Source organism: Montipora capricornis, chromosome 12, assembly GCF_036669925.1.
Source record: "Montipora capricornis isolate CH-2021 chromosome 12, ASM3666992v2, whole genome shotgun sequence".
Lineage (NCBI taxonomy): Eukaryota > Metazoa > Cnidaria > Anthozoa > Scleractinia > Acroporidae > Montipora > Montipora capricornis.
The window spans coordinates 28,321,724-28,336,723 of NC_090894.1; the positions used below are offsets into that span (position 1 = coordinate 28,321,724).

The following is a 15,000-nucleotide window of genomic DNA, read 5'->3' on the forward strand; positions in this document are numbered from 1 at the left end:
TCATAATCGAAAGGTCATACATTTTAGGTTTAAACAATGTTACGACAACTCAGAGTCTGTACACCTCTTTGTGACAGTATAACGCGTAAAATAATCAGCTGCATAGGGACAGAACTACCATTTCATTTTTTCCTCAATGCGTGAGAGGGCAGAATTCTGCGAATCCTGAAATCTGATTGGCTCTGGAAGCGGGTGGGATTTTTCTATCTTGCCTGCCAACCTGGGCGGAATCCTAGCCCTTGTTGCGTGAGCTTGTGTAATGACCTTAAATTTCCACTTTTTGACTCCGAATCTGTTTACATACAGAAGTAAGTGTTTCAAAGCTGATTTTTGTTAGACAAGAGGCATGGAAATATGATTAAAATAAAAATATTTCTCTTTGAAAAGTTCCGTTTGAGAGTCGCTATCCGTATTCGCTATCAAGCGTGGTGGAGTCAACAATTAAAAGAGAGGAAGAGAGAGAGAGAAGAAAAAACTAAATAAGTCATTTTTCAGCTAAGTGTTGGTCCGTACAGCGAAAAGCTGTGACCTCGGTCTTGAAATAGCTTCCCTTGGCATGCAGCCCTGCTCAGCATTCTCAAGACAGAGGTTACAGTTTTTTGCTATACTGACCTCCCAGCTGGCAAATAACATACATTTACTGTTGAGATAAACTGTCGAGTATAGATCCACACATATTAAGCCAGAATATACCACCATACCTTTGAAACTCACAGAATTATTGTCAATATCATAAGCAGAGGACTGCTGTCTCCGATCTTGCCGTGGAAGCCAAGGGATACAAGAAAACGACAAGTGAGAGGCAACTGGGTGTGGCACATTCAGATGGCCCTTATTTTCTTCTTTATCATCTTCCGCTTCATTCACAATGGCAATGTCATTACCTAAAGTATCTAATCTGCTTGGATGTTCAAATGAAGAGTGTCCAGTTCGAACATTGACAAAGAGATTTCTTCCTGTCGATGCATCAAATGCACAATGCCAGTTGTTGTCTATACGACACTCGCTCTCATGTTTGTCCATGATTTTCTCTGCAATGACAAAAAGTTGAATCAACAAGTTCTTTGAAATTGATTTTCAGAACAAAATAAGTACTACAAAAGATAAATTAAAGTAAGACGAAATCATAGTGAAAGAAAAAACATGGCATTTTTGCAGCAAGCGCACGTCAGATAAATTAGAGAAAATTAACGAGAGAGTACTGCGCTTTGTTTACCGAGACAACAATTCTTCATACGAAATGTTGCTAAAAAAGCGTGGTCAGCAAACATCGTTAAACCAAAGACTCGCTACGATACTGACTACAGTTTATAGAATAGTTAATAATCAGAAAGTATCGACCTCGCTTTGTGATTTACTAAAATTAAGAGAAAGTTGTTATAATCTACGAGGAGATGAAATTTTGACATTGCCGAAAGTAAATACCACCAAGTACGGATTGAAATCGATGAGATATCAGGGGGCCAAGCTATGGAACGCATTGCCAAATGAACACAGAAAAATAAGTAACTATAAATTGTTTAAGAAAAGTATTTTAAAGATAGACCTGACTAGCCACTGCTCCTAGTACTGATTAAGATGAAATATATTTTTTCTCTGAATATTAACCCTTTCACTCCTGTGGGGTTCCCCATTGACGAGTAAAATCGTCCGGCGTTAGACAGAGTAAAATCGTCTGGCGTTAGACAGAGTAAAATCATCTGGCGTTAGACAGAGTAAAATCTATAAGTCTCATTGGCCCTTACAGGAGTGAAAGGGTTAATTAATTAATAAGTCTTTAAGATTTTTTTTTCTTGTAAATCATTATATACTATAATATGTAATTTTAGATTTTGTGATCTTAATAGTGATCTGTATTAATTTTTTATATTGTATTTCAATTTATTTCTTATTTATGTTGTGACTAGACCTGTAAAGTAGCTTTATAGCTAAGTGTCAGTCACTTTAATAAAGTCGTATTTGTATTCGTATAGAAGTGAAACACCAGTGTTATGTATTTTCACATTTAATTTTAGTCTTCTACCAAACTTGAATATGACCATTGATAGCCTGTCAAAAAATTGTTCTTTTATAGTGCTTATTTCAATGTAAATGTAAAAAAAAAAAAGTAAATGCTTTCTTTATAGTGGAAGTACACAAAGCTATCAAGCTAGCTTACAGGCACTCCACTGTTAACAAGGTGAAAGTAACAATTCAAACTTAACGGAAACATTATTAAGAACCCAAACTGGCGGGAGGCAACCAGTTGGCTATTTACAAAGCGTGGTGGAGTTGAATCAGGGACAACTGGAAACAAATCCAAGGCAGAGGTTAGAACGGGATTTGAACCCGGAGTAGCCGATGCAAACCCAACGCCCTAACCACTTGACCACACTGCCTCCTTCATTCACAAAATCAATGAAACAAAGTCTGAAAACTGGGTACAGTGTAGGACATTACACTCTAGTATCATGATAGTGTGCAAATGCTACCTTACAAAAGCAAATTCATGAAGGCTGCTGCATCACTTGAAAAAGCTTTTAAGAATGCTAATATTATTTTAAACAGAAGAAACGTTACTTCAGGGGCTAACCATTTAAATGCTTATGGGAGGAAGACAACAGGAATTTAGCAATTAAAAAAACTAGCTACATGTATCACACCAGTCTTTGGAATGGAATTTAAGAAATCAGTGAGATTGCAACTACCCATGCTAAGTACCCATAAAATTCATATTACCGGTACATATTAGGAGTTGCAAACCACCCACTTCCCACAGTAACACCACTGCAATTTAAATGAAAGAAGAGTAATAAGCTGCACAGTCAAAACCACAGCAGCACAAGTCCCAATTCCCCAACCACCACATTAACTGTAAAAAATACTGCATATTGTATTCAATGGTCACTTGTTAATCAAAATTAACCGTTGGTAAACCCGTAGATACCTTACCACGATCTACATTGAACACACCTTTCTGTCCTTTCAGTACCTGGCAAAGTACTACATGCGAAGCCCATTTATTTTTGTTTAACCCATTGACTCCAAGGAGTTCCCCATTGACAAGTAAAATTGTCTGGCGTTAGACAGCGTAAAACTTGTGGACCCTTTCAAGGCCTTTGAATACATAGAGGATATTACACGGTGGCGAGAAGATATGAATTTTATGTTCGAGTGGCAAGAACAATATCTCACGAGTGAGCGAAGCGAACGAGTGAGCTATTGTTCTTGCCACGAGAACATAAAATTCATATCTTCGAGCCAACGTGTAATGTTCTTTTTATTATATGGAGACTAAACAACAAACGCGACGCGAGAAACCAATTCAACAAAAGCAAAAGGCGGGAATCGTGACGTCATTGAACGATACGACACTCACAAAGGTGACATACGGGAAATACGCCACTCGGGTCCCGGATGAAGTGGCGTATGGAATCTACGAGTGATTTAGTTCCCAGTAAAACACTCTCCTCCGTATAATAATGAAAAATATTAATATTAATTACTAATAATAATTCCTCGCTACTAAAAGGCCTTGACCCTTATAAAACTAATCATTGTAAGGGAACCTGCTGAAGTGGACACTTGCGGGGTCCCAAGGATGTCCACTTAACTCTGTGACACCTCAAACACACAAGGACGCCTCGAGTTGATGAGTAAAACCGTCTGGAATTAGTCAGAGTAAAATCTGTCAAGTCTCACTCGCAGGGGTCAATGGGTTAACACAGGTTTGACTGTAATCCACTTTTGGTCTAACAATTACTGTACATGTACCTTCGGCTGGCACTTCTGACATTGAATTTGGCAAGAATGAAGACCGCTTTGACTGGTTTCTACATGTTTCTCCACTAACGTTCACAGGTACATCTTCCTTTTCAGGTCTTGTCTGTCCTTGTTCGGTGTTTCCTGTAACTGCAGCAGATTTTACAATCTCTTTATTGGGTGATTCTTGTTTGTGACAGTCTAACAGATGAGCATTGTCAATAAGATCATTTGTGCATTGTTCATTACAAGATACGGGAGCGGTCATGTCATGTGTATACCAGAGTGGCACAGGACTGAAATCAACATTATTTATTCTGATGTTTTCTTTACTACTGTCATGGGTTGTTGATTGCTCTATGGTGCAATCACTCCCATCTGACTTTTTCTTAGCTTGGTCATAGGACGCTACACTGCACACGCTGTCTTCAACATTGTGTTCACCATTGTCAACATAAATTCTGTTCAACCAATTCTGTCTTTTGCCAGATCCTTTCAAACTGATCAGTTTCCTGTTCTTAGATGCCACTTCACAATTTGCTGAACTTTCTTTGTTAAGCTGTGATCTCTTTCTGGCATAACCACTTTTTAGTGTGATAGGGCAAGGGGAGGTGAATGCAATCACTGCTGTTGACTTTGACTTGCTTATATTTCTACATCCAGAGCATCCTGTGTTGCTTTGATTGGACAATCCTTTATGGGTCAATGAAGCTCCAATCTCTGAGTCACTTGGAATCAAACCAGAGCTCATTGTAGTTGCAGGGACAAGATCTTTGGATGAACCACTTAACTTGGGTGAACACTTTCCAGAGGCTCTCAAAAAAGAGTCTGAGACAAGAACTGTTTTATAGGCAGATGTATTGATGCTGGAGCCAGTTCTCCCAACATTCTTGTGATTTGTAACAAATGATCCACTTTCATTTCCAAATGAACAGGATGGTGGTTTTTCAACGTTTTCGATATCCACACAAAAAGCTGATTTTTGCAAGGAGGGTGAAGACTTATCTTTTGGAACTGATTTTGAACTCCCAAGACTTTGATCCATGTATACTCCAAGACTACTGCAATAACCAGTTGTGCCATTTTGGACATTCTTGCCAGCGACGAGGCTGTCCTTGAGTTTCCCATGGGATAACAAGGAGTGTTCTTTCTGGCCAAATGTCTTTTTCAGACTTGCGCCATCTACTTTTCCAGTTCTTGTTTGCCTGAAAACAGTTGAAGAATGCAAACTTCTTTTGACATCACCAGTTTCAATCTCTCGTTTGTAAGCAAAAGCATCAAGACTGGGATGTAATGAACCCTCTGAAAGCCCATCATTATCCTCTCCTCCAGATCCTGGCCCTTTTGGGGAATGCTGATGGTGCAAAATCAGATTGTTTTTGCTTAAGAATTCTTCAACACACCTCTGAATGCAAAACAAAACATCATCCCAATCCTGGAATTCAATTAAAGTCTTTGCAGGATCAAGGCAAATGTCATAGTCCATGAGAGGACAGGAAATATTAAGGACAAAAATGCCATGCTTTTCGTTTGACTTTGAATTTTGGGGACTAACAACTTTATTCTGATACTTGTCTGATGTTGCTTCAGGTATGTCAAAGGGAAGCTGTTTTCTTATAAGTTCTGATTTCTCCAATAGGATATTCATGAATTTGTGAATCTTTGTCTTTAGTAGAAGACGGTGATTCACAAACAGAAATTGTAGGCTTTTGCTGTGGTGTACCTCTGTCGAAATTAGTCCAGAGACTTTGAAATTCTTGTGTGCACAGTTCACTTGCTGAAGACCCTTGGATCTGGACTTCCCAAACAACTGAGAGAATGTCGAAATAGTAGACTTGCACACATGCGTTTGGACACATTTAGCACCAGTTGAATCATTTATTAACAAGAATGCAGTCTTGGGGTGAATTAAAGCGATTGATGCAATTCTGTGACGCACACGATCAAAGTCGTAGGTTTCTGTGATCATCTTTCGCCTAACAGGAAGGTTTGCAAAAACATTGTGAATGGTGACAGTTGTTCCTGAGTTTGCCCTGGGAAATGTTGATTTTGCAAGTTCCAGCACTTGTGAATTGCGAAAGAGTTTACAGTAAGTTTGATAAGAAGATACGTGGCGAGTAGTTACTTCGAGTACATCGCAGATCTCACGGATGCTTGCAAGAGCTTCACCTCTGAACCCGTAAAAATTCAGATTTTGCAAGTCTTTGAGATCGTGACATTTACTGCTCATGTATCTTCCGCCAACACGGTGCAGATCCTCAAACGCGATTCCACTGCCATTATCGGAGACTTGGACCCTAAAACTGGGGATGTCTATTCGCACCGTGATGCTGGTCGATCCAGCATCTAAACTGTTCATGACAAGTTCCTCGACACATTGCGTCAAGCTTGTAATCGCAACTCCAGATCTCAAATATGAACGCACATCTTCCTGCAAAGGACGTACTATTCTGTGTAATTGTTCACACAGCATCAGCTGTTCATTTTAACTGACGCGTTGTTGTCTTAGTCCAGCAAAAATCACTTTCAAATTCTTGAAAATTTGAATCAGTCTCAAAGGACGCGCCATATTGAAACAGTCACGTGCCATAATCCATAATCCTTTGCAGCACCACTTCGAACCAAATTTACATGACGGGTAAGACGGCAGCCATCTTGTTGTAGCAAGTAAGTTTTACTTTTGATCTGATTTGTCAAATTCTGGATTAATCCGTGGTTCATTATAAAATGGTCTTTTTCTAATGAATAACAACTTTATTTCATTGTAGTGGCAAAAGGAAAAACAAAGTAAGTGGTGACCACGACCCCTTTCGTTGGCCGGTCTCGTCTTATCATTATTACCAAACTCTCCTGCTGACCTCCTGGCAAACCTTTGCTATACACATCGTTGCATTTTCGTGATGCGTTGAATTTCCCGTGAATTTCTTTTGGGATATTTTCTCCTGGTCAACGACTGACTTTTCATACCTGCAGAAATATTTCCCAAGGGAGGGGGGGGGGGGGGGGATTGATAATTAGTCTCTCCTTCCTACCCACAGAAAAAGACTCCTTAGTAACCCGTTTCACAACCCTTGTTGACATTGTAGGATGCATAAAATGTAGTTGGCAAACAGTAGGGCACATGTGTACAGCAAGGGTTTCCTGGGGAAAGATCTCATGGATATACCCACCACGAGTCCCCCAGGTTAACTCTCATGATTAAGTCTAAGTGCCCATTTCAGTGATTAGGTCTAAACTTTCGTTTATCTTATTGCTATAGCAATATTTAGTTCTAGAAACTGATTTAGAATGGTAATTTGTTTAGAGTTTATGGTTGGTGTGTACATCCATGAGATCCTTGCCGTTTCCTGTGTTGTGAGCTGTCTCTGCAAAGGCAGTAGTCAGCCTGGCTGGATTAGCTTCAAGGCCTCTAAGTGAATGAGACCACAAGAAAATTTGACAGGTCCAATGAAAAGTAAAGTTTTCATGTTCGGGAAATCCCCTATTTTCCAAAGAGAAATTTGACTCACAAGATGTATGATAAAATTAGTTATCATTTATTTGTTCATCAGTGGCAGGTTGGGGGGGTCTAGGGGGAGTATGCAGGGGGTGTGCACCCCACCCCAAGAAGACAAGTGGCTTTCTAATACAACTGGTATTCTGCAAAAGAAAAAAAAAACGTCACCAGCCAACTACGCCCTTCCTTCTAAGAAAAATTCTGGATCTGCCCCTGAATGGTGTATTAAGCAGTCACAAACTATGTCGCCTTCATTAATCCATTGATTCCTGGGAGTGAGAAAGATTTTACTCTAATGCCAGATGATTTTATTTGTCCACTGGGGGTGTCCTGGGGTAAATGAGGAGTGAATGGGTTCATATAAATAGAGGATATTACATGACTTGCAGGGATATGAACTTTATCTTCAAATTTTGATGGTATCTCACAAGTGAGTACAGCAAAGGAGCGAGAGATGTCATATCAGCATGAGACAATGAAAATCTAAACCTGAGACATATGAGTTTTTTATTTACTTAAAAATATTTTAAATAGTGATCTTCTTGCCTGAAGAAAAACAAAAGTTGCGGTAGGTTCGCCATCTTTGTATCTCAAAGCCATTTTTTCACGGATTTTTCAAAATGAAATTTTAATGAATGACACCAACCGCCGCTCAACTTTGCATGTGAACAGGATGCACTAATGTTATCTTGTGACATGTCTGTAAACATGACAAAATCAATATTCTCATGTGAAAGATAAAAATTCACTTTGCACTTTTCATCAATATCTATAATCATGATAGATAATGATATATTTGTCCATCAGTATTTCACTAAGTTTTCGATTCTGTGAACAGCCCTCATCCATCCTTAGTCATCTGACCTTATATTTTAACAACTTATCTGGTGCAATCTCTTTTATTTTTCGTTTTATAGAAGACTGATCGTAAGGCTTGTTAGCATGGCTGGTACAGGGTACTATTACATGATGACAAGAAGTAGACTGAAGACTCGCCCTCTGGAATTCATGAAATATGATCCAATCGGTAAGACTGCATGTATAAGAATAACAATGTTATAATTAGCTGTGCATGCACTGGTAACCACGCAAGTTTTTTTGTTGACCTCTGCAACAATTGAAGTTTAAGGTGTAATTGGACTGTGGGAAGGATATGAAACTAGTTGCATCATGATGACACCGGGCGAAGAGCATGCGACTGTGTTACTGAGGTAGTAGGTTCCATTCCTGCCGAGGACTCTGATTTTTCAGTTGACCTTCACCTGTCCTCTTTAAATAGACTGATATCTTCCACAAACTTAAGATTTAATGGGTGGGCACCATTGCACTGGATGGAGCCACTACAAGCAATTGTGACCTCTTGAATGTAAAACTTGCAAGGAAAAAAGAGACATCTTTTTGTTAAAATTCTGAAAACACATTTCACATTGTGGAGTATTTTGGTACACATCAAAGCAAATGGGAATGATCTTTTTTTACATGTTTTTCCCAAATTTCTGACACACTGCACTTCTCAATACATTCTACCACTCAAGCTCTGTTTTCCCTTGAGTTTGAGCTAAAAAGTCTTGGAAGTCACCATGTAATATTTCTTAAATTCCTTGGATTGAAGAAAATATTCCTGCGGGTATACTCAGACTCTAAAGTGGTTAATAACATCTGCTCTTCTGCAGTTAAAAAGCATGTGCTGTTTGTGGAACAGAAGGTCAAAAAAGGAAAATAATCAGCAAAACAGTTAAAGAAGAATCTGTAACAAAAGGAACTTGTATCAAAAGAGGGGCATGGACCAGCTATGGCCAGGAAGATGAACAATGGTGAAAGCACAGTCTCAACATCATGGTTTTGGAACAAAAAAAACATTCCTGGCATGAAGTTTACTGTTTACAAACATTGAAGTCAAATTTTTGATATTCAAATTTGCCATCCACCAAGCAAAAGAGATCATTGTTTCAACTGCCAATGAACCTTTGGTTGGCACACTTATAACAAAGGGCAACATCCCATAAAATACTGCTATTCGGTTAGCAACTGTGATAAGTTGATGGAATCGACATCAATAATATTATTTCTGGAACCATACTTGGAAATGAAATGTGGGCAGTTTGCCAGTGGTTCACTCCAGGATGAGACAGCAGCAAGACTGGTTATTCAATAAAGAAAGTGAATGATAAATAAGAGTCTGCATTATTTTACTTCTTACTGTGCCTGGCAGAAGTTTCCTTGATTTCCCTCTGTAGCAAGAAAGAAGGGAAACCTCTGCATGGATCTGATTGATGTCGTCCAGAGCTTTGGACAAATAGTTTAACTCTTAACTGGTTTAAAACCTGCTATAACCAGTTTTAATTTGATTGCCTGCCGAATGACAGAAGAGTGGAAGTGACATTGCATTGACATCGCGCTGCGCATGTGAGACAGAACATCAAGGAAATCCGTGCAGAGATTTCCTTCCCTTCTCATAAGGTATTAATTTCTTGAAGCAAGAGTGTTTTTATTATTTAACAAACTTGGATTGAGAAATAAATTCATCCTGTACCTACATTGTAAACAGTGTCCAGACTAATTATTCATTGGTCAGTAACTATTTAGCCTGTATTTCTCATACCAGGAGTGTAAAGAAACTCCAAAGTACATGTACTGTGTAGATTATTTAAAACATATTGTTTTGTCCTTGTCTCTTAGATTTAGAAGTAAACAATATCATGTGTTTACACAAGTATAAAATTAAATTTAAATATAAAGTGCTCATCATTTGTTAAATGGGAAGAGAGCTGTCAAATATTTCAACGATAAGGAGTTCTTTATGAGAGCATACCGGCAGTTTCATTATGTGATGCAAGACTGTATATTTATTTCAATGACCTACAAATGCACACAGTTTTAGGGAACAACTATTGTGGCAATGGATAGACAAAAATTACAAAATGTTTGTACAAAATTATGTATGTGTAGACTGCTCTGTAATCTGATAGCAGATGGTGAATAAAGATTGCGATGATGAGCGGAGCTTTTACAATGAAAAAAATAGTTGTAACAGTTGATGAGCACTTCATAGGTAGCCAAGATGAGAAGTTTATTTGAACATAAAAAATAAATTAATAATAATAATAATAATAATAATAATAATAATAATAATGTTATTATTATTATCATTATTATTATTAATAAGTGTCATATAGTGAGATCACATGAATACCCCTCGTAAATCCCCATAAAATTATGGTTTAATGTTACCGTGAGAAGCAACTTCTAAACCAAATTACAAAATGGCTGCTTTGAAATGACATTAGTAAAACAAACTACTGAACTTTGATGAAACATTAATTTTCTGTTTGTGATCTTTACGTGATGTCGACAACGTGAGCAGCACTAGGGCATCGCATTTACAAACTCGAGACAAAGCCCAGATCAGTTTGTAGATGGGATGAATTACAGATGCAACAATATAAATAAATAATTTGAAGTGTGTATTCTACGTTTTCGTCTGTCCATTATTCTTACGGTAAGGCAACTAAACGAAGAATTAAATAGAATTAGAAGTTTTTGTAAATCAGTAGAATGTTGTATGACATTATGTTGGGGTTTGAATTTTTTAAAACAGTTCAATAACTATTTTGATTTTCCTTTGTTTCAGATTATGATAATGAATGTTAGAGAAAGACAAATCAAAATGGAACTGGTTTGAAAAATTTTAAACCATGAAAAATGTTGAACCACAACATACAACCATAAATTAATTAAACACTTTTTTTGCAGTTCAATAGTTGAAATGGGTGATTACAATCCCTCATTTAGGGCTTTATATCATCAACAAGGGATTTTCCCTTAACTTTGTATTTAATATTTATTTAGTAAAATTGTGGATAATGAATTTAATTAACTTTCCACCCTGTATCACACAGATCAGTTAAAAAGAATCCAGACAGCTTGCCACAGATAGATTACTGATAGTAAAAGTACTGTCAGTACTGACAATGAATGCTCTAAAACCACCAGACAGGGAAAAAAAGAAAGAACTCCCACCGCCACATTCATTACATTTTATTATAAAATCCTTCCTGATGGTGACAATGAGATTCACGTTGAAGCCACTCTGCCCCTTGTTACAAACTCGCTAAAGAGACTAGGACAAAGTTCTTTTCTGGTCAGGTAACTTGTTTGTGTTCCTGGATTAAGTACCGACGTTCTTGCTATTTCGCCTGCTCTGCGGACAATTTCCTCAAACGGAAGCATCTTGAATTTTGCCATATAAAATGCCATTGCTCCTATGAAGGCATCCCCTGCTCCCTATGGGATGATAAGTTAAGAAATTTCTATGTTATTTGTCTTTCTTGTGTTCCAGGAATGAATGATCATTTCCTTAAACACAGTATAAGCTTTTAGCTGAAGCAGGAGTGTGTTAGAAGCTCACAGCTGGCAAAAACTGCCATTGCTGGCAAAAAGTGCCAATCTCAACCCATTGACTCCTGTGACTTTAGGTGGCTCAAACCAGGTTCAACACTTGAAGAAACGTTCTTAATATAGAAGGATTGACACTACAACACTTTATCACTTAACAGCAATGTTATGGTACCATGTTAAACACCAATTATTGCTGAAAAAGACTTGGTCATTTTCGTGCCGTGAAACGTTACCGTGGCAACAGGAAAGCCCTGCAAAAACACCCCATATTTTGGCTTTAGCTGCTCATATCTCAAAAACAAACGCGGTGACATCAATTTGCCATTTCTTTATTTCTGAAATGTAATCAACATGCCAGAATAAAACTTTCTGCAAAGTTAAAAAAATTCTGCTACACAGAATTTTTTTAAACTTTGCAGAGAGTTTCATCTTGGCCTGCTGATCACTTTTGTGCAATGAAAAATTGGGGTCACCGAGTTCGTTTATCAGATATCAGCAACTAAGGCCAAAATATAGGATGTTTTTCACATGGTACCATAACATTGCTGTTATGTGATAAGAGTCCTTTAATAATTTTTTTTTTCATTTTGCATTGTTTCATCGATTACGTTTTATTGACCCTGGAAAGTCCCTATGGGAGTGCTCAGTATGTACAGCTGTATGTATGTGATATGTTCATATGGATTCTCAATACTCATGTCCAGTCTCTGGCTTTTTTAACACACTATTTCTGAAATCCAGAACTCACTGTTGAGTCTACTGGGTCTGCAGCTGTAACTGGGATGTGTTTTGGCATCGGATTCTCCTGCGTTCCTATCACAGATCCTTTACTGCCTAACGTTATGACTGCTCGACCAGCTCCCCTTTCCAGTATCATGATCACGGCTTTTTCTGCATCATCTATTGTCTTTACTGATAACCCCGTCAAAAGCTCTGCCTGAAAAGAATGCAACAGACTCTTACAAATAATATTATAAAGCAGACTGTAAGCAGCTTTAAGAGGGTTGGTACATGTATGTACGTCAGGGACAGTTGGATTATCAACTTTGTCTTTTTAACCCATTGACTCCTGGAAATGAGACTTAACAGATTTTACTCTGTCTAATGCCAGACGATTTCACTCCGCAATTGGAGGCATCCTGAGGCGCATGAGGAGTGAATTGGTTAACTTTAGACACTGATAATGCACCTTTCAACGTTAAGCCTGAGGGAGGAGGGGTAGGGCTAACGACGGGAGTTTGATCGTGAGGTCTGTCCCCAGGGTAGGGATTTTGCTTACATGATGTCCCTAGGGTAACAATTTTGATTGTACAAAGGACATTCGAACACCTTCACTTGCCGCCGGGTGGGGATTTTGACCAATTATTTTGTCCCAGGGGTGGGGAATTTGAATTTTTTAAATAAAAATGTCAAAATCCCAACCCTCCACCCCCCCTCCCTTGGGCTTAACATTGATAGGTGCATAATTTGAGATGCTTTAGTTTCCTCAATTTATCACTTCTTGTGTTTTAAATTCACCCATTTTATCCATCACATAGCTACTTACATTTAAACTCGTTTTCAACCAAAGAAAGATTGTCTAGAAATGCAAGGAATTACATGGATGCTGATTCAAAAAGTGCCATGTATTCTCGACCCCAACCAACATCCCTCATGTCTCAGGGAATGACGTCACAAAGTGTCCTCTCAATGCGGCACCTCAAGTAAGTAATGGTAATAAGACTGAGTGGAGTCTAATTCGGTTTGTTATCATAGGTAAAGGTAAAGGTAAAGTCTCTGCTTAAGAGCCAGAAGGCTCATCAGGCCGGCGCTTACATGTATCTCCAGTTTCAGTAGCATGAAGCGACTAGGAGTATTTATACTCCCCCCTGGATGGGATGCTAGTCCATCGCAAGGTTACCCCCAGCATTACGCCGGTACCCATTTATACACCTGGGTGGAGAGAGGCACCGTGAGAGTTAAGTGTCTTGCCCAAGAACACAACACAATGTCCCCGGCCAGGCCCCGAACCCGGACCACTCGATCCGGTCTCGAGCACACTAACCACGAGGCTGCCGCGCCTCCCACCTGTTATCATAGGAGTGATAATAAAATCATTGGAGTCCAATTTGTTTACTACGATTCTCAGTTGAGTATGACACTAAGGAAGTTTGGTGACAAAGTTTCATCGTTAATGTAACTGTGTTGTCAAGGGCAACTTGCTTCGTTCCCAAGGGTAACTTTTTGGGGTTTGACGTCATTTAACTGGTAACGGTCGCCAGTTTGAATTAAGTGATCTTATTATTGAATTATAATAATCTTATTATTGAATTAAGTGAATTGAATTAAGTGATCTTATCTTATTTCCATTAAGACCGGTGCAAATTACTCTTTGCGATCTGGCAACGAATTACTTTTAAATTTTTCTTTACGCAAGTCTTACTCTACACTTGGTGACCATTCTTTTAGTATGGCTGCTCCTCACGTTTGGAATTCACTTCCTTCCTTCATTAGGAAAGCCACCACAATTAACAATTTTAAGAGTCAACTTAAAACTTATTATTTTAAATTAGCATATTTTTAGCTTACAGGAATTAACAATTTTATTGGCACTTTGAATTCATGTAATTAATCTTAAGTTAACTTACAAATCTATTTAATGAACATATTCTTAGCTTATATGAACTGATAAACTTTATTGGTATTTTAATCCATGTTAAGCGCATGCGATCATTCTGTCATGAAGTATGCGCTATATAAGTTTCTAAGTTATTATTATTATTATTATTGTTATTATTATTATTATCATCCGTTACCATTTGTAGATTTTGGCGGGCTCATTGCCGTGACGTCAAGGCCCTAAAAGTTACTCTTGGAAACGAAGGAAGTTGCCCTTGACAACATGATAACTTTAACGCTGAAACTTTGTCACCAAACTTCCCTAGTGCCATACTCAACTGAGAATCGTAACTTATCACTAGTATGATTACAGACCGAATTGGACACAAAGTCCTCTTACTAATTAATCATAAAAATTCCAATTTCCGAGAAAAGAAGAAGAGCCACGTTATGAAAGAAAGGGAAAATTTGCATTAAAAGACTGACAAGGGACGCGTAAATTGTTTAAAGTCACTCTGAAAGAAACATAGCGCCAATTTAGTAGTCTGGGTTGTGATTGGTTGATTTAAACTAAAACTTTGAACATGATTGGCTTATTGAACTGTCCAATAACAAACCGTCTGATGACAACTTGGCAAGTGAATTAGTGGAAAATAGGAGTTTTTGAAACCAATCACAATCAAGGAAATTGTAGTTTTTATGATAAAGATGAAGAGCCATAACGTGAAAATAATGGTAACACCACATTTACTTACTATTGAAAATGC

The 15,000-nt window shown here is 38.1% G+C and overlaps 2 protein-coding genes and 1 long non-coding RNA gene across 3 annotated transcripts in view; 1 reads left to right on the forward strand and 2 right to left on the reverse strand.

Annotated features, from left to right (window-relative positions):
* LOC138026742 (DNA mismatch repair protein Mlh3-like) overlaps positions 1-6,321 on the reverse strand; it is an 18,367-nt gene extending 12,046 nt beyond the window's left edge. The window contains exons 1-2 of the mRNA XM_068874197.1: positions 3,754-6,321; positions 702-1,031 (exon numbers count right to left, since the gene is read on the reverse strand). Of these exons, the coding sequence (XP_068730298.1) occupies positions 702-1,031; positions 3,754-6,214 (2,791 nt within the window). The 5' untranslated portion in view covers positions 6,215-6,321. The remainder of the gene's footprint in view (positions 1-701; positions 1,032-3,753) is intronic.
* Positions 6,322-6,355: 34 nt separating this feature from the next.
* LOC138025262 (uncharacterized) lies at positions 6,356-9,782 on the forward strand. The gene is made up of 4 exons (XR_011127160.1): positions 6,356-6,408; positions 6,510-6,528; positions 8,155-8,264; positions 8,911-9,782. It is a non-coding gene; the product is annotated as an uncharacterized lncRNA (long non-coding RNA).
* A 1,477-nt stretch (positions 9,783-11,259) lies between these two features.
* LOC138025261 (ribokinase-like) overlaps positions 11,260-15,000 on the reverse strand; it is an 11,495-nt gene continuing 7,754 nt past the window's right edge. The window contains exons 7-8 of the mRNA XM_068872491.1: positions 12,384-12,572; positions 11,260-11,521 (exon numbers count right to left, since the gene is read on the reverse strand). Of these exons, the coding sequence (XP_068728592.1) occupies positions 11,312-11,521; positions 12,384-12,572 (399 nt within the window). The 3' untranslated portion in view covers positions 11,260-11,311. The remainder of the gene's footprint in view (positions 11,522-12,383; positions 12,573-15,000) is intronic.